Source organism: Equus przewalskii, chromosome 10, assembly GCF_037783145.1.
Source record: "Equus przewalskii isolate Varuska chromosome 10, EquPr2, whole genome shotgun sequence".
Taxonomy (NCBI): domain Eukaryota; kingdom Metazoa; phylum Chordata; class Mammalia; order Perissodactyla; family Equidae; genus Equus; species Equus przewalskii.
Genome location: NC_091840.1, coordinates 11,560,759 through 11,580,611, shown reverse-complemented (window position 1 = coordinate 11,580,611; position 19,853 = coordinate 11,560,759). Strand labels below are relative to the sequence as shown.

Here is a 19,853-nt window from a genome sequence, read left to right as displayed (position 1 = left end):
CCAGCAACACCTAGACAGAGCAGACCCTTCACATCTTTATCCCACTATCCAACATTTCTAGAAACTACTGTATACCTCAAAATATTCAGCACCACACATACAAGCATCCTCTCCATGTAATTCTCTTCCGTCATCCTAAGTACTACAAATATCTTCACTGATAACGCGTTCTACATTGTGACCTCTAACTTCCTTTATTTCTTCTATTCCTACACCCTTCTCTCTACTCAATTTCCTCCCACTGGATGCATGCCCAAATTTAACATCTTGTTATTCTCCAACTGTCTAAGATCCAAAATTTGTATGTGAACTTTCCCTCTCCGACTACAATCTGATATGATGTCCTCATCATAAACTCGAGTCTTCTCTTTTCTCCATGTTTGAGAGAAACATCTCCATTTCCTTCACTCTCCTGACCTACCACGGCAACCATCTGGCTAAGCTTCAATTTAAGAAAAGTTTCCTCAACTCACATTCTCTTCTTAACCTACAGATGCACTGAAATTGTTCTTGTCAAGGTCACCACTGGCTTCCACACTACCAAATTCCTCACTGTCTTCTCTTCTACCAAACCCATCTTTTCTGTTCTCATCTTATTCTTCACAGCAATCAGCAAATAACTGGTACCATTTGTCTTGGCTTTTACATCCCCTTTTGCGAAGAAAGAAAGAACAATAATTGCTCCTTTACAGCCCTTTTTAGCCCTTCACTGCTCAACCTCAGGGCTGGGCCCTCTACTCGTATCTGTACCCTCTACGCAAGTGATTTCATTCAATCCCATGGCGCCATCTATATATGAGTACCTCCAGAATTTGTATCTCCAGTCCTAACATCTTCACTTAGCTCTAAATGTGTTCATCCAACTGCCCACTGTACACCTCCACTTGGCTATCAAACAATATAGCCAAAATTCATGCCTGGATTCCTTCTTTCCACAAACCTGCTCCTTCCCAATTCTCAGAAAATGGCAATTCCATTACCAGTTCTCAGGCCAAAAGCTTAGGAAATATTCTTGATTCCTCCCTTTCCCCAACTCCTAATACTTAATCTATCAGCAAGTCATCACCAGCATCACTAATATAACCCAAATCTGTTCATGTTTCCCCATTTTCACTACCATCCTAGCTCAAGCTAAGATTAAGTGTAACAGTTTCCTAACTGGTCTTCCTGCTTTCACACTTCCTTTACAATCCACTCAACAGCCAGAACGCATTTTTTAATAATGCGAATCAGATCATGTTACTCCTATGCTTTAAAACTCTGAAAAATCTACACCTACTTATTTCTTGCCATGCAGGTCTCAGCTTAAATATCATCTCAACAAAGTCCTCCCTGAAGATACAATCTAAGCTATCTGCCTCCTAAGACCACCCCATTATTTCCTTCATAATTCTAATCACTATCAGTAAATATCTCAATAACTTATCTATTTACCTGTTTATTTCTGCCTTTTCTTCCCCAAAATACAAATTTCACATGCTTACATAATTATTTGTCTTATCCATCATCTATCTGGTTCACTGCCTAAAATGTTGTGTTAGTTTTGTTTTTACCTGCTTGGTCAATTTCTGCTTCAACTTCTAACTTTAAGAATACATCTTCCAAAGTCGTCATGGAAACACCGTAAGAAATAACACCCAAATTTGAATGAATATCTAGATCAGAAAATAAACCTAAAAGAAAAATATGAAAGAATGTTGTATAGTTAAGCATACTATCATGAATTATCCTAAAATATCTTCTAAAAATAGGATATGACTAAATTTACACTGCTAGCACAGTGGTTCTCAAACTTTTTGGTCTCAGGACCCCTTTAACATTGTTATAAATTACTAAGGACCCCAAGGAATGTTTGTTTATGGAAATATATCTATTAGACATTTATCATATTACAAATTAAAACTAAGAAATATTTTATAGACAGAATGATAGACAAGGTACATTAAGTTGGCATCTGTACTTCAATCCAGCTAATTAATGATTCATTTTTTTTCTTCTTGGAAGAAACCAATTAAACTAACAGAAAATTTCTATGTAATCATGAGATAAATGCAATGGGAATTCTGCAGAATATCTACATAATTAATATCCTCTTAAGAGATCCCTAAACAGATAAAGGAGACTGAGTCTGAGTTTCTGATTATAAAGCAACAAACTAATGCTACAATTAAAATAATTCCAGGGTTTACCATATAATCATATAATTCACTGTGGAACCATGAAACTGGAAAAGAACTTGAGGACATACACAAACAACTATAAATGAGTACACATCTTATTCCCAGGAGGCCTACAAGGAAATTATTTCTTTCTTGACAGCAAAGCAAACATAGTTATTTACTTAATACAGTAGTTAGTTTCTTGCATGCTGTTGGTAAAAAAAACAAAAACAAAAAACCCCACACACATTAGCTTGTATTTCTGATTTTCAAAAGTAAAATAAAGCAGAGACAAAATATTAACTCTGGCCACCTTGGAGCTGTAAATATTACACAGAAAAGTAAACAAGAAAGTAAATCAAGTGAACTATTTCCAGTGCAAGATCCTAGTTCAAAGACCAAGAAACTGCAAGTAGGTAATACCTGAAAATTTGTCCATGTCCTTAAAAGGCAGACTGTACACAAGCTGTTGGTCATTCTGTTGTAATAAAGTAGCTCCAGGTATATGTTGTTTAACCAGAGAAGAAAGAGATTCCGTGGCACAGTATCTGTCTATGTACATGCTAGAGAGAATCAAAAATCACTTTTTTTTATGATTACTCAGTAAACAACCAAAAATAAATTCTGAATGTTTTAAGTTAAAGTTAGTGCCATAAAAAAATGGGCAAAGCACATTATGGCAAACACTAAATATATTAACAGTAGACCAAGAATATAATAAAGAATAAAGTCAATAAAGAATGAATGATACCTCAGGCGGTAGCCAATCCCCCATTTACTTTTGAGAAAAATTGAAGAACCAACACATTTCAACATTCCTTGTGATATGACAGCTTTCCTATCTGTAAACAGAGATTTGCATTTCAATTTTTGAGTTAGTAACAGCATTAATAATTGGCATTTATATTTTATAGATTACTATATGAGATGCCAATGTATTAGCTCATTAAATTATCACAATAACCTTAAGAGGAAGGTACTAGATGATCATCACCTATTTTTCAGATGAGGACACTGAGGCAATGAGGAAATATACAGTTTGCCCACTTTTCACAAGTGACGAAGCCAGTAATTGTACCCAGGCAGCCTGTCTAGAGTCTACTTTCCTGATACTGCTCCAAATATCTCCTCTTCCTAAAGGGCTTACTAATGCAAGCACGTTCACAATTTGCTTTACAACCACGTGTAAAAAAGACAAAAAAACAAAATGTTAAAAAAAAAAAAGGATACTGCTGAAAAGATGAATGATATGCCCAATTTCTTAGATTATATTATAAACAAAGAAGTTAATCTACATTTCAAACTCTTGAATCTTGTCCCAGTTATTAAAAATTCTGTTGGCTTAAATCTGGATTCTTTATATGTGTGTATGTGTTTAAAATTGTGCAGAAAACAGTTAACATAGCAGGTCTGAGACTGTTATTGTCAGAATGGCACGCTTACAAGGCTGGCCCTTGACTGGGGTCTGGAAACCTGGATTGTAGCAGTGTTCCCACCATGCCCAGAACAAATAAGGGTGGTTCACTGGACCTAAACTGTACAAACAACGTAAATGACGGTTAACACCTGCTTTCCTTCTGGGAGTCTGGAATTTCAGTATATGCCAGGCAGAGGGTTCCTATACGAGCAGCACCTAACAAAAATCCTGGGGAGAGCCTCTAATGAGCTTCCCTAGTCGACAACATTTCACACGTGTTTTAATGTGTGAATTTAACAACTCATTGCTAGAGGAATTCTGCACATCCTGTGTGACTCCCGTGGGAGAGGATTCTTGGAAGTTTGCGTCTGGTTTCCTCCGGACTCTGTTCCACGTGCCTTTTCCCTTTGCTGGCTTTGCTTCATATCCCTTCAGTCTCACTGTAATAACTCATACCTGTGTGTATGACTATGCGAGTCCTATGAGTTCTCCTAGCAAATAACTGAACCTGGGGTGGGCTGAGGGACTCCCCAATACAAATATACGTAATTTTTAAAAATTTTAACACTTTTTTGTGAAGAACACACACCTTCTTTATTTACTCCTCAGGATTCAGCATCTCTATGTCCAATCTCCTGTTTGGCCCCATGACCTTATCCTTCAAAAATAAAGTAAGTATCTCACCAGCAAGAATGTCAGCTTCATCCATGAAATGAGTACTAAACACTGTCACACGATTAGATTTTCTGTATTTTAGAAGATTCCAAACAATATGACGAGAACAGGGGTCCATTCCAGCTGTTGGTTCATCTAGCAATAGTATCTGTGTGAAAAGGGATGGGGAAGGCAAGGAATCCTCAGGAAAACTAAAATAAATAAAATTTTTGTGGACATTTTAAAGCTGCCACATTCTAAGTTATTATTGCCTATCAGAACTATATTAGACCTGAGTTTTTCATTCATATGTGAGCACAAATTTTTAAAATTATCAGTTTGGCAAACGAATTCTTTCCTTGGTTTAATTTTAAAAGATTAATGTCTGTGATGTATAAGACGTAAGTGTAATAACAATCAAAAACAAACAAACAAAAATTAAATATATTGCTTTTATCTGAACAATGAAATTTTGTAGATATAACAATTGTTTATTAGAGAAGTATGCCCTATATTGGCTAAAGGGAAGCAATTTGTTTTAAAACTATTTTTAATTTCAAGAATATGGTGGTGGGGTTTGAGAGGAAGACAGATTAACATAAAGCCAGAATACAAAGTCATCCCCAAGCTGCAGCAGCAAGGGAAAAGGTGGCAGGATGGTGGGGACCACTGGGGCTCCTGGCTGCAGGCATGCACTGGCAGCTTTCTAGCTCTGTGCACTGTACCAGCCGGTTCTCTGGTTCTACAGACAGAGAACAGCACAAAACAGACACATACAAAATTAAATCAGCAGGACAGTGAAAAACAACTATTCCTTTGATTTTACTTTTAAATTTTTATCATGAACTATTACAAATATATAGAAAACTACAGAGAATAATAGAACAATACTTTTAGAGCCACCGTGAAATTTAACAAATGTTACTTTTTGGCCATTTTCTTCAGATATTTTTTTAAAGAAATAAAACATTGCAGATCTAACTAAAGTACGTCCTTTCCACTCCCCCTCCTAGAGGTGACCACTATCATAAAGATGTTATATATCTTTCTGACCTCCGTTTTAAAACATTATTACAATTACATCCATAATAACATATCATATTTTATGTATGTTTAAACTTTACATAATTTGTGTGTGTGTGTGTATATAGATTCTACAACCTACTTTTTTATTCAACATAATTTAAAATTATCTCATCAGTGACACTAATGTTTGTTTACCTTTGGATTCCCAAGAACAGCAATTCCTAAAGACAGTTTCCTTTTTTGACCACCACTTAACTTTTTAGCTTGATTATCTTTGATAGCCTGCATGTCTAAATCCAGTAAAACCTTCTGCACCTGTAAAAGTAAAGTGTGAACAATGTTATTTTTTAAATCACACCAATTACATAATTATCAATATTAGTTTTTCGGTTTTTGGAGGGGTTTTTTTTGGTGAAGAAGATTCACCCCGAGCTAACATCTGTGCCAATCTTCCTCTACCTTGTATGTGGGATGCCTCCACAGCATGGCTGATGAGTGGAGTAGGTCCACACGCAGGATCCAAACCCAGGAACCTGGGTCACCGAAGTGGAACATGCAGAACTTTAACCACTTGGCCACAGGACTGGCCCCCTCAATATTAGTTTTTAAGTGTTCCATTTTTAAAACCAACTTTAAAAATTTTCTTTTACTATAGAGTTTAATCTTGACACACATTCGTAAATAATTTTGAAACAACAGATGAAAAGATTCATGATGGAAAGGTCTGTTTGACTTTTGTGATTCCTGGTAGTGGAGAAGGGATCAGGGTAAAGGCTCTGTGTGCGTGTGTGGCTGGCGGAGAGGGCAGATGTGAAAGTACAGGAAGGAAGAAAAGAAAGAAACATCAACATTGAGAGACTAGCATCCTCCAGATGAAACAACTATTTTATAGGTGCTAAAACTTTTACTCCAAATTCTATATAATTCTTTGTAATGACTTTCTGTTTACTGGTTCTGAACTGGTTTTATATTTAGATTTTCAAGGACAGTTTTATTACAAAAGTTATTACAAAAGGTTCTTAATTTACAGGAAACAAAAGTAAAGATTTCTATATGAATAACATACTTCTTGTATTACATTATTGGCTGGTATTCCTTTGATTGAAGCCAAAATGGACAAATTTTCTTCTACTGTCAAAACATCAAAGTGTATATCTAACTGTGGACAAATGCCAATCATTTTTCTCGCTTCAAACATTTCATCTATTTCTGAGACTCTGTGCCCATATATGGATGCAAACCCTAAAAGCAAAACATATATTTACATTTATAATAAATATATTAAATATTAAAAAGTATATATGCTTTATATATACTAATTTTTTAGTTACTTGTATGTAACAGACATATAGGGTAAGAGTTAATATAAATTTGGAAGAGACAATAACCCTCATTTACCACATACTATTGGTGATTTGCTTCCATTTATATTCCAATCTCATTTTCCTTCATTTTCAGGGCATATCACATAGTGGAAAGAGCAAAGAAGCTTAACTGGCACATTACTTATACTTATATTCCAGTAGTAACTTTTCTTCATTTCCAGACATTATGCAATAGCAAAGAGAACAAAGAACTAAAAATTTCCCCCTAAGTATTAGTTGTGTGGTCTTGAGAAAAATGACAATCTGAATTCCAGCTTTTTTCTTATATCAACTGAATGCTAAAATATCCCACTTAAGAACTGTCAAATCAGTATGATAATGTATTGGTAATTGCAACAAAAATCATAAATTCTTATACAAATGTAAGTTAGTATTACTATCATCAAAGAGTAACACAATTAGGAATAAGCAAAAAAATCAAACTAATTTTAAAAGTTAAACTACATTTAAAAAGATACAGATTCAATACATGGAAATTCAGCCCTTTTTTAAAGTAAAATATTTACTGCACTGCCACTCTACCTGTGTTTGGTTATTGTGGAAATGTGGAGCTGCCATATCGAATTTTCCCCTAAAGGGCAATCACATATAACAATTATGTTTGAGGCATTGCTCTTAAAATTCTATTTTAGGAGATGGTATTGACATTTATCATTCTTTCCTTTTGAACTCCTGCTGCATTAGAAATCTGTATCTATTTTCTTAACCTGAAATATCTATAGGTCTCATTTAATTTCCAATTAATTACTGATTTATCCTTCCTTGAAAATGAAAAATAAACAACATACACACATACAAAATATCTGATAAAATATGTACAAAATTAGATCTTTTTTACTTTATTAAACATGATTGAATCATTTTTATTTTATACTGAAAAACATACAAATGTGTGTAATCAAAAAAAGAAAGAAACACCTTGATAGATACAAAAGTTGGTCCCAAATCATTGACAAAAATCAGTAAGTATTTATTTGAGGGATAAATAATTATATAGTGATACCTTAGTTAAATAAGGCTAATAAAATGAAGTAAGAGATTTTTCTTTTTTTAAGTCAGAAAACTCTCACCATCAGAAGGCGGGCATAATCCACAAAGAATATTCATCAATGTACTCTTTCCTGTTCCACTGTGGCCAAGTAATGCAGTAATCTGACCCTCATATATGTCAAATGACAAATCTAGTTCAGGAAAGAAGGAGAAGACTCAAATGTGATTTTTATTTCTGGTGAACTATGCAAGATAATTCCTAATACTTGAATATCTTGAAATAAGTCAATAAATTTAAAGACAAATTTAAAGTTACCAGCATATTTAATAGCATAATATTTAATATTATAGCATACAGTAATTCTTTAAGTCAATGGTATAAACAATAAGAAAATTAATAAAAAATAAACTTTTATTTTCTTGTTACATTAACAGATTCAGAGGGCGCACAAAATATTGGGTGGGGGGTTCTGCATACCCACTTTTGAGAATTTCTAAGGGAATTAAAACAGATAAAGAGACAAATAAAAATTTGTTCCCAAGGGTATTTCTAGGCATGTTAAACATATTAGCAAAAAACTAGAAATTAACCAATTGCATGGGAATGGTTAAGTAAATGCTTGAAAGGTTCAACTTAAATAAAAGGAAAATGGGATAAAGAAGCATCACTGGACGCATCCATCAATGATTAAAGGAAGACAAGAGACAGCATTCTGAAAAACCAGCTTCAAATAATCATAGTCCCTGATTTGATGAAGGTGATCTGGGGTTGTTAATATTCCTAGAGCTGCAGGTCAGAAGCAAAAATAAATCCTCTCTAGAGTAAGATCAATCACTCAGAACAGCAAATAATCTCTACAATTATTCATATGCAATATGTAGTACCCAGTCAAAAACAACTGGGCAGGAGAAAGCAAGATAAGACCAAAAACCAACAGAAAAAACAGGCAATAGAAATATTTCGATCCAAAGGAGATGTAGATATTGACAGCATATGACCAGATTTTAAAATAACTATGCTATCATGTTCACAAGAGAATGTTAGCAAAGAACTAAAAACTATACAAAAAAAGAACCAAGTGGAAAGACAAAAACCGGGAAAGATAAGTGAAAAGATTTCAATAGATAGTTTAACAGCAGATTAGGTCCAGTGAAAGAGAAAACTGGAGAATGACAAGAACAGTCAGAAGAAAAATATCTAGACTTATGTGGAGAGAAACAAAGGAATAAAAAATTCAGAAAAGAGAACAAAAGAAAAATGGGATAAAATGAAAAGTTCTAACATGTAAAAATAAACCGAGAGGAGGAGAAAAGAGAAAGTAGGACAGAAGCAAGATTAGAAAAGAAATGGCTGAGAATTTCTAAAACAGAAGAAAGCCCCAAGGTACAGATTCAAGAAGCACTATAAAACCAAAGCAGAATAAATGTAATCACCATATACTTAAAAATCAAAACATATAAATGATACATGAGTCAAAGAAAAAAACATAATGGAAATTAGAAATATTTAAAACTGAATAATGAAAACCACATGTCAAGATTTGTACAATGCAGCTAAAGCCATGCTTAGATGAAAATTTATCTATTTAAAATGCATCTTTATAAAGTGATCTATGCATGTATCTCAAGAATTTAAGGGAAAAAACATTTAAATGTAGAAGTAGAAACAACATGAGCAAATAACAATAACAATAAAGAACAAACATTTAGGAAACAGAAAACATACAATAGAGAGGGTCAACAAAGATAAAGTTAGTTCTTTAAAAAGATTTATTTTTACTGATGAACTCCTGCTAAAAAAAGAAAAAAGTACAAATAATAAATCTCAGGAATAAAAATGGGGAGATCACTATAGATCCTACAGACCTTAACAATATGAAATTACTATAAAGTTTTTGGCAATAAATTTGAAAACAAAATGAAGATTATCCAAAAAAGTCAATATATGTTAGGCCGATGGTTCTCAAGCAGGGGTGGGGAGATATTTTGCTACCCCTCCCAAGGAATACTTGGCGAGGTCTAAAGACATTTTTGGTTGTCACGACTGGGGAAGGGGAGGCTGCAACAGGCAGATAGTAGGCAGAGACCAGGGATGCTGCTTGTGATGGTTAATTTTATGTGTCAGTTTCACTAGAGCTATGATGCCCAGGTGCTTGGTCAAACACTAGACTAAATGTTGCTATGAAGGAATTTTGTAGATATGATTAACATTTACAATCAGCTGACTTTAGTAAAGGAGATTACTCTCAATAATACTGGTGAACCTCATCCAATCAGCTGAAGGCCTAAAGAGCAAAAACTGAGGTTTCCCTGTGAAGAAGGAATTCTGCCTCAAAACTGTAGCATAAATTTCCTCCGAAATCTGTCTGAGTTTCCAGTCTGCCAGCCTACCCTAGGAATTTTGAACTCAAGATGGCAATTTCAAGTCTCTCCTGAGTTTAGAGGCTGCCAGCCTGCCCTGCACATTTCCAACTGGCCAGGCCTCACAATCATGTGAACCAATTCCTTAAAAGTACATAATCTTGGGGCTGACCCAGTGGCATAGTAGTTAAGTTTGTGTGCTCCATTTTGGTGGTCCAGAGTTCACCGGTTCGGATCCCGGGCACAGACATAGCACTACTTGTTCAGGCCATGCTGTGGCAGGTGTCCCACATATAAAGTAGAGGAAGATGGGCACAGATGTTAGTTAGCTCAGGGCCAATCTTCCTCAGCAAAAAGAGGAGGAATGGTGGCGGATGTTAGCTCAGAGCTAATCTTCCTCAAAGAAAAAAAAAGAAAGTACATAACTCCCTCTTTCCTCGTGCCCCCTCCCCTCCAGCTCCCTCGCTCTCTGTACGTATGTGTATGTATATATGTGTGTGTGTCTATGTGTGTGTATATATATTCTCTTGGTTCTAAAGAACCCTGACTGACACACTGTTAAACATTCTACAATTCTCAGGATAGTTCCCCAAAACAAAGAATTATCAGGCCCAAAATCTCAGTAGTGCTGAGGTTGAGAAACCTTGTGGTAGGCCAAAAGAGAAAAAAAGTAACTACATGTATACACATGCACAATAATAAAACGAAAAAGGGGGCCAGCCCTGTGGCCGAGTGGTTAAGTTAGCAGGCTCCGCTTTGGTGGCCCAGGGTTTCACCAGTTGAGCTCCTGGGCATGGACATGTCACCGCTCTTCAGGCCACATAGCATAACCAGAAGAACCTACAACTAGAATATACAACTATGTACTGGGGGCCTTTGGGGAGAAGAAGAAGAAGAAAATAAAAAGAAGACTGGCAACAGCTGTTAGCTCAGGTGCCAATCTTTAAAAAAAATAAAACGAAACAGGACACTGACTTGTTAAATAGTTGAATTTTTTCATCTTGATATTATTTGTTTCACTACTTTGATGTTGTTAGTTTTATTATGAATATTAATCACATAAAAAAAAGAAAAGTATCTCTAAAGGAAAAAGAGAAAATTGTTGTAAAGAAATTGAAATTTCCCACAAACTATGCAAATTGTTTTTCCACTTGAACTTTAATACTATGGACTGAATACTAGGAAAGCTACTTACTTCTCAAAGCCTCCACATTTTCACCTTTCTTTCTGTATGTCTTCTGAATACCACTGATTCTGAAAAACACCATTTCCTACTTTAAGTATTTAAAGCAATTTATAAGTATGCGTGTTTTCATCCGTAGTATTTTTATCAAAGCTGTCATATTTTCCTGGAATAATAATAAAGTACCTTCCTACTAAAGCAATAAACTAGAGAGAACCGACAATTATAAAAGTATTTTAAAGAAACTACAAGAGAAAAGTACAGTATTCCTCTCCATTTTAAATGTCACTCCTTCATTTTTCACAAGCCAACTTCTAAAAACAAAGTGAAGCATTTGACTCAAGTAGTTTATAGGTTTCTTTTTATCTCTGATACTTTTATGTTTGTAATGAATCAAATACTTGCTATATCAGTTAAGGGAGATTAAAAACCAAATGCTATTTCACATTAGCACACATTTCAAACTGTCAATAAATGTGAATGATTCTCTCATTCCATTTTAAATGTTTCACATAATTTTTTTTAAAAATTAATGGTTTTGTTAACCAGTTTGAATTTTACCCTTAAGAAGGCAGACTACTGGCCCACTGATTACATCCTAAATATCTGACTCTCTCTAGCGTTTATACATTTTTCTTAAATTTAAAAAACACAAATTATACTTCACTTTTTCTTTCACTTTTCTTCTATTTCTTTTCTCTTTCTCCTCATTATTATTTTTTTAATTTGGTTTTGACTGATCTAGCAAGGAACAGTAATGAATTTCTTTGGTTCTAACAAATTAAACTGATATTTTAATTATGTCACAATACCTAAGGGTCTGTGAAATTAACTGAGGACAATTTAATATGTTGTATAACTTAGACAACATAGCCTGAATAAAATGATAAAGCTAATATTTATTGTTTTAATTTACACAATGGAGAAAGTTTAAAATAGCTTAATTGTATAAACACTTTTATTACTTTTAAAATTTTCCATTGACACCAAAAATTGCAAATTTGGCAGAAACTATTCTAAGTAGTTCCAAAGAAAATAAGAACTTAAAAGAGAAGTAGCCCTTATGAATACTGTGTTTTAAAAATCATGAAATGTGTACCAAATCTCCTAAGATATCATGCTTACATACATTACTTAAAAGGATTTAAACCTGGCATATTCCATCAGCAGCTCTTATACCTACATTGCCAGATTGAATCCTACCTTATGGCTTCTTTTCCTATAAATTCTGAAGAAACAGGCTCAACAATTTCACTAAAACTAATATTCCCATTAACATTGCCCTCTGATAACTCCTTATAATTTCTTTTGTTCTTTGACCAGTATGATGGCTTCAGAAAATACAAAGATGATCTCCGTAAGCCAAATTCCCCTGAAAAACAGAAAAACTGAGTTATCCTAACAAACTATTTCTGAAAACTAGTTTTTACATCATAAAGGCAGTATGAGAAATATATGACAACATAGTTCTAAAGTTCAGATATAAAGTAGTAAATCAATATTGTGAAAAATAAAATAACCAAAAAATTAAAAAAATCAATATTGTGAAAAATAAAAGTTTTTACAAATAACTCTAGTCCATAAATAGTTTCTTAGAGTTGCTGAGTGCAGGCAGGAACACAAAGGTGAGTAAAGCACATTTTCTGCCCTAAAAGAACTTACACCTTTTGAGTACACATATATACCAAAGGTTAAAACAATGCAGAACAGGAGGCATGTCACGCACGGTGCTAATAACAGTTCAGAGGAGGAAAAGTTCATATCTGGACAGGGGATATCCTGAAGGCTTGAATGATCATCACCTCAGACAGTCTTTGAAAACAGGTAGTATTCAGAAAAGCGGATATAGTTCATAGAGAAGACTTTTTAGAATTAGGAGAGTAACACAGCAATAGCACAGACATAGGGGATTTGGATATGGCGCAGTGATGGGTGGCCACACAGCACGTATCCATTTTCCCCTCTCTCCCCCAAAAAACACACAATCCCCATTTTTTAAAATATCCACTCCTCTTCTAGATGGCCACATTTCTAAGGGATCTGATCCCAACTACCCAGAAGGTTCTAACTGACCTAATTAGTACCTGGCATGCTCTGGTGACTGTTATTGCTCCAGCCATATGCATGTAACCAATCAGACAGAAGCAAGGGCGTAGCCGGGGCAAAGGTTCACCCTGCCTCCTCCACTGGACATGAACAAAGAAGCATAATATCCCGCAGCCACGAGGAGAGCACAGCTGCCAGACTCCAAGACAAAGGTGGCCAACCATGGAGAGAGTGGGTCCCTTATGACACGTTGAGCAAGTCAACCAACCCGGAGCCCATCCTATCTCTGGACTTCCTTTTAAGTAAAGTAATTGATTTAAGCCAATTCGAAAGGTTTCCTGTTACTAATAGCTAAAAAAAAATCTAACTGATATACTGAAGATTCATTTAAATAGGACAGTACAGATGAATATTAAATACAATAAGGAGGTGGAGAGGGATAAGGAGAGATTAAATATATATGTAAAAGTATTGTGGAGGACATTAATACATAACAAGTTTTTATTTAACTTCCCAGGATATGCCCAGCAAGGTTTTTGAGCAGGTGATTAACTTGACTAAAGGCAATGGTGAAGTTCTTAGACAGACCAGAGGTAAGTAACTAAATGAGAGGGGCTACAATGGTCTAGACTAGTGCTGCCCAATACAACTTTCTGCAGTGACGGAAATGTTCTATACCTGTACTGTACAATATGGTAACTAACAGCCATATGTGGCTACTGAGCACTTGGAATGTGGTGTGGCTTGTGCTGAGGAAATGAACTGTTAATTTATTTAATTCTAATAAACATATTTTAAAGGCCAAATGTGTCTAGCAGTTACCATATAACATAGTGCAGGTCTAGAACACAGACAAAAGTAACGAGGAACTCAAGGGGAAAACTAAAGGGGTGTTGGATATTTAATAATATTTTGAATCTACAGGAGTTTTCTATAGATGCATGACAGGAGATGAGGGGAAGAGTAGGCGTTACAATATTACTTCATAGTTTGGACCTCAGAGGGTAAAACAACGAAACACTTTAGCCAAAAAAGATTGGTGTAGAGAAGAACGAGTTAAGAAGCTCAGTTAGGGACTTAAGGCTTTCAAAACAAACTGCTCTCATTTACACAATCTTCTTACGTTCGCTAGCAGTTAAGGGATAAACGTACCTATTTAAAATTAAATTAAAAGTTTTAACAATGAATATGACTTAGGGTACCCTGGCAAGAAAAAAAATTTAAATTAAGTTGACCCTACGGGGCCAAAAAGCCAAAAATCTTTAAAGTAAAATGCAGTAACTACCTGCATACCTGGAATGACTTGATCAAGATAGACGGCCAAAAGGACATAGAATATACTATTAAGTGCTAGCATGGTAAGAGCAATAATTAGAGGGTATGGGCCTTCAGTCAAATTAGAAAATAAAGCACCTTCATTAAAATCTTCTAAATGCATGACCTGAAAAATAGAAACACCAAGTTTATTACATAAAAATGATAAAAATAAGCAAAAGCTAACACTACTTAGAGTTACTCATTATATTCAAAGTAACAGTAACCAAATCGGGCCTTTTAACAGATTAAACAGTCCACCAAATTAGTAATACAAATTCATTAGAAAAAAAAATAAAAACTTTACCAAAACATAAATTTATCACAATAATCCTTTTCAATTGTTTTTAATATTATGCTTCTAAAACTAGAACTGTATACATCCATTCCTGGGACATTTAATTCTAATGCTATGACTATCAAATGAAATAAAGTATGATGTTAATATTAACAAATGCAAACAAAAGTATTACAGTCCACATGGAAGTCAAATTAACTATTTGAGGATAAAATTACATTCAGCCATCTTTTCAATCCTGAAAAGTGAGAAGGTACTCTGATTAAACAATTACTAAATTATCCATGGTAGGTAAATGTTATAGAGCAGAAAGATATCTACTAGAGGCTGAAGCCTCATTTAGGTCCCAGACTTGGGACCTGAGAGAATAAACTTTAATTACACCACCCTGGATTTCAGTCTCTTCATCTGTGAAATGAAGATGAATTAAACGACATTTTGCACTCACAACAAAAACTATGAATCTATAATTCTACCTTCCTAAGTGAAGGGGGACTCAGTGGACTCTCAAAATGTGTAGCAACAGCTCTTAAGTCTCAAGTAATTAAAACTTGTTTAACTCAATGTTCATAAACCACCTGTCTTAAGTCTCACAAGTCAGAATATTCTATCCAGCCAACATGAACAATCTCATATTAAGTAATTATATTTTTTCTTTATACGTTAATCAAATTTATGTTCTATTATATAAAGCAGTATCTTAGAAGAATTTTTCCCTTAGAACCTGACTGCCCCTGAAGATTTATAAATCTAAATATTATTTAGGTGAATATGACAATACCATGATTCCTAGGCCAATGAAATCCACCAGGTCTACTTAGTTCACTACTAAAGTCACAAAAAATTTGTTCTGCTCCACACACAATTTTCTCCCAGGCACACTTCTGAGACAAATTCATAATACGTAGCAATATAGCCAGGCTATAGAGCAATCTAGATTACCTGATGCTTAAACCAGTGACTTCTAACAAACTGAGTTATTGTGGTGAAATTGATTACCGAGATATACTAAAGTGAAAGGTGGAGAACTTATAAACAGATCAAATAAATGAAAAATTTAACAGTGGAGAAAATATAAATGAAACAAATATAAAGTGTACTCCAGTATTCAAACATAATTTCTTTCTCATGCTGAAATTTTTAAATAATTTTTTTTTGCATATCCAAGGTAGTATTCATAGTAATATAACATGCTGCATGGAAGTGGAAGAAAAAGAAAACATTTAGTGAAAGTAAGATAAATATATCACCTACCTGTGCAATACCAATCAAAAAAGTACACTGACAAAAGGGACTTAAAAGCCACACTAATGATTTTGGAAAACTTTCCAGGAGGACTATCAAAAGGCCAAGAAATCCAAAAGCCACAGTGACTAAAAATTCAACTATTCCCACATGCTTTGATTTTTTAAAAAGAGGTGTCAGCATTAAAGCAAAAAATACCTATAAAATATAAATACTACAGTTAATGTATTGTTCATATACAATGGTATGAAAACAAAATTAAATTTTGCTTGTGAAAGAACACGTTATTTTCATTAGAAAATACATTCATTAACATTTCATTTCTAAATGCTATGGTAAGATACTTTCTTTTCATACAAATGGTGATATATATAAAAAATTTATGCTGACAAATATTAAAAACTACATTTTATCTACATAATAGGGAAACATGATCACCTCTACACTAAAAAAACCATAAATAGCCACGTGTTTCTGCAGTTTGATGTGTACACATATGAACAAAACAATACATCCACAACCTTTACCTACAGAACCCATCTTTTAAACAATTGTTTAAACAATTGTGTTGATAAGAAATAAAACCAGTCAAAAACCAGGCAATCATACAGAGAAGTATGAGTTATTTGTTACATATCAGGTTAAAAAGCAGGGGTAATAGTCAAAATATTTAACTGGGAGAGCAAGGGCACACACGCCAATCAGAACGGAAACTGGAAGCACTTACAACAAAGGCTGGTTATTAACAGCCAGCATTCAGCCAATATACCAAATGAATATCAACACTGCCAAAGAGCTATATGTACAGAGACTTTTCTTGTGCAACATCATCCTGTGACATAAATTAACTTGAAACAGGACTCCATGAAAACAAAGGAATAAAAAGTCCAATAGTGGACAATGTTAATTACACAGAATTATAAGAAGATAGTAAATGACAGACTCAGAGGAACTATATGTGAAATACTCCATATGAAAACAAGTTAAATTTAAACTTGAGACTATTTTGTACCTTTCCTAAAAATATGGAGGTATAATGATGCTATTTATAACTCATTTATCAGCAACCTTATAACAAGCTCTTTCATGGGAAATCAAGTATAAATAAATCAAAGAACAAGACTTTGTTATATTAATCAAATATTTTAACAGTTCTTTATGCCCCTTTCAAGTTAAAATACTTACAGATGATAACCCATACAGGAAAAAAAGTAGAAATATCACAATGCAGCTACTTTGAGGGAACAATGAAGAAGCTGTTGCAATGACTGACATAAGAAGGGACATAAGAAAAATCAAACTTGTATACAGAAGAACCCAAGAAAGCCTAAAATGAGAATACAAATACATTAATGGTTAAATGCATAAGCTTTACCAGTGAAAAAGATCACTTTAAACAAAACTTCAGCTTTATTTTTGCATTTTATTCTTAAAATTAAGTCAATCTATTCATTTCTCTGTTTCTCATGTATTGAAAAATAAAGTTTTTATAATTAAAAATACAGTATTGGTTATTTATAGATAAAAGTATAGTCTGATATACAGATAAAACGGTGATTACCTTTCCAAGAGTCAAAAAAAACTTTACAAATTAACAGCAATTCATGATTAGTTTAAATTTAATACTCTCAAAAGTTCAATAATGTGCAACACTTAGGATATTCTTAAAATACAAAAGAGTTTAATGTCTAACAATTTTCTTTATAGCATGTGCTACAATTATACCTCTAACGGCTTTTGGTGCTTCAAACAATAAAGGCTACCTCACTAATCAACATAACTACTACATTTACACAAGAAGCTCAACAATGGATTCATTGTTTTACTTGAAATTTCTCCTCAAATCAGAGCTGAATGGAATTGCTACAGTGTTTAGTTTCATTTTATCTTTATTCTTCAAGTTAGTAGATGATGATTGAATGTATGCTATCATAAATTCACTGAAATAGGGCTAAAAGATACCTAAATTACCAAAATTGAATCCATCATTTTACCGAGACAAAAACTGAAGCACTGAGAGCTTGATTTGCCTAAATTCCTCCAGCTCCTGTTTCCTCACAAAGTACTTTAACAATCCAACGCATCATAAAAACCAACTACTACTAAAATGACAGGAGGAAAAAAAGGAGCAAAGAAAATGTTATACACAATGATCCCATTGTGTAAAATGTTATAATTCTTGCATTGTGTTCAATGCAGTAAGATTTGTAAAATGGACTATAATAGCAACTCACATGCACAGTATTAACTTTTCCCCCAAAACGACATCAAAATAAATTTTCTTACTATACAGTGGGAAAAGTAAGAACAATTCACTTAGAATTATTTATAAAAATGCACGCCTCTAGGGGCTGGCCCCGTGGCCGAGTGGTTAAGTTCGCGCGCTCCGCTGCAGGCGGCCCAGTGTTTCGTTGGTTCGAATCCTGGGCGCGGACATGGCACTGCTCATCGAACCACGCTGAGGCGGCATCCCACATACCACAACTAGAGGAACCCACAACAAGAAATATACAACTATGTACTGGGGGGCTTTGGGGAGAAAAAGGAAAAAATAAAATCTTTAAAAAAAAAAAAAAAAAAAAAAAAAAAATGCACGCCTCTATAAAATTATCATTGTATAAAAATGCTGATATATTAAAGCTCACTTGTGACATTTTTTTCATTTGTTTTTCCTATATTATCTGTATATTTTCATGTTAATTCACACAAATAATTTTTTTTCCAGGAAAAAAGTCCATATGCTACATACAGTCACTGTAGCTAAATTTTTAATAACACATATATGCTATGATATTGGGGGAGAACTAACACAGGCAACTAATTTCTAACTTTCCAAGATCTCATATCTTCTATACACTGAAGTTTACGCTGAAAGACATGGAGCACACTTCATTGATTCAATAATGTGAAATAAAATTTAAACATGTAATGTCAACATGAGCTTTCCAAATCCCACTTCCTTTATGTTAAAACAAGCTAATCAATTGCTGAAGCTTGTTGACTCGTCTCAAAATTCCAAGACAAAGGCAAGCACTGTAAGAAAACAGAATCAGCACCTCATCAAGTCAGATAATAACAAAATTACAATTCTGAAGATGTGTATACTTAATACAATTATCAATCATACCAAACAGTAAACTTTTAACAACATACCAAAAGGCAGTGTCATGAAGTCCCATGATCTTTAAAAACTCTTTTAACTTTTTCTCTTTTTCTGCTACAATATGAATCGCCAAAAAGTATCCAAAAGGTGAAAATGCTATAACTAAGTATATTAAAATTACTCCTCGGGGAAAGGTATCTATTTCTACAACAGCAGTTTCTCCCATAATAACAGCTTTAGTTGACTCCAGCTCCTTCCAAAGGGAAACATTGGTCTTCAACTACAATTAGAAAATGCAAATATATTCAATTAATTTATTGCTGATACTAGCCCCTAATAGAGTGTGACAAATATACCCAAAAGTTTAGTCAATAAACTTGTACTACAAATACAATCCTCAAAAAGCTACACACCTGAAATAAAGTGACTGAGCCAAAATCATGATACAGAGTAGGATATTGCTTTTACTGATTCTGGACGCATACCATAAAGTTTGAAGTCTGAAATTGGGAAGTATATAAATTTTGATAAAATAATTTGTCAAAGAAAATAAAACTGCACAATTACCATCTTAAGCAGACAACTGTATGTCCCAACAAAAATATGCATTTATGAAGTTCAGGAATTAAGGAATGATTATTAGTATCATGAAAGAATGACTCTTTAAAAACT

At 34.0% G+C, this 19,853-nt stretch overlaps 1 protein-coding gene across 12 annotated transcripts in view; it reads right to left on the bottom strand.

Annotated features, from left to right (window-relative positions):
- ABCA5 (ATP binding cassette subfamily A member 5) overlaps nt 1-19,853 on the bottom strand; it is a 72,138-nt gene that overhangs the window by 34,460 nt on the left and 17,825 nt on the right. For all 12 annotated transcript variants that reach the window (XM_070560138.1, XM_070560144.1, XM_070560140.1 and 9 more), the window contains 13 exons: nt 19,232-19,461; nt 17,264-17,405; nt 16,088-16,276; nt 14,515-14,662; nt 12,379-12,547; nt 11,188-11,246; nt 7,712-7,822; nt 6,323-6,498; nt 5,452-5,571; nt 4,261-4,399; nt 2,911-3,001; nt 2,583-2,722; nt 1,554-1,673 (listed from right to left, as the gene is read on the bottom strand). In XM_070560138.1, the coding sequence (XP_070416239.1) occupies nt 1,554-1,673; nt 2,583-2,722; nt 2,911-3,001; nt 4,261-4,399; nt 5,452-5,571; nt 6,323-6,498; nt 7,712-7,822; nt 11,188-11,246; nt 12,379-12,547; nt 14,515-14,662; nt 16,088-16,276; nt 17,264-17,405; nt 19,232-19,461 (1,834 nt within the window). The remainder of the gene's footprint in view (nt 1-1,553; nt 1,674-2,582; nt 2,723-2,910; nt 3,002-4,260; nt 4,400-5,451; nt 5,572-6,322; nt 6,499-7,711; nt 7,823-11,187; nt 11,247-12,378; nt 12,548-14,514; nt 14,663-16,087; nt 16,277-17,263; nt 17,406-19,231; nt 19,462-19,853) is intronic.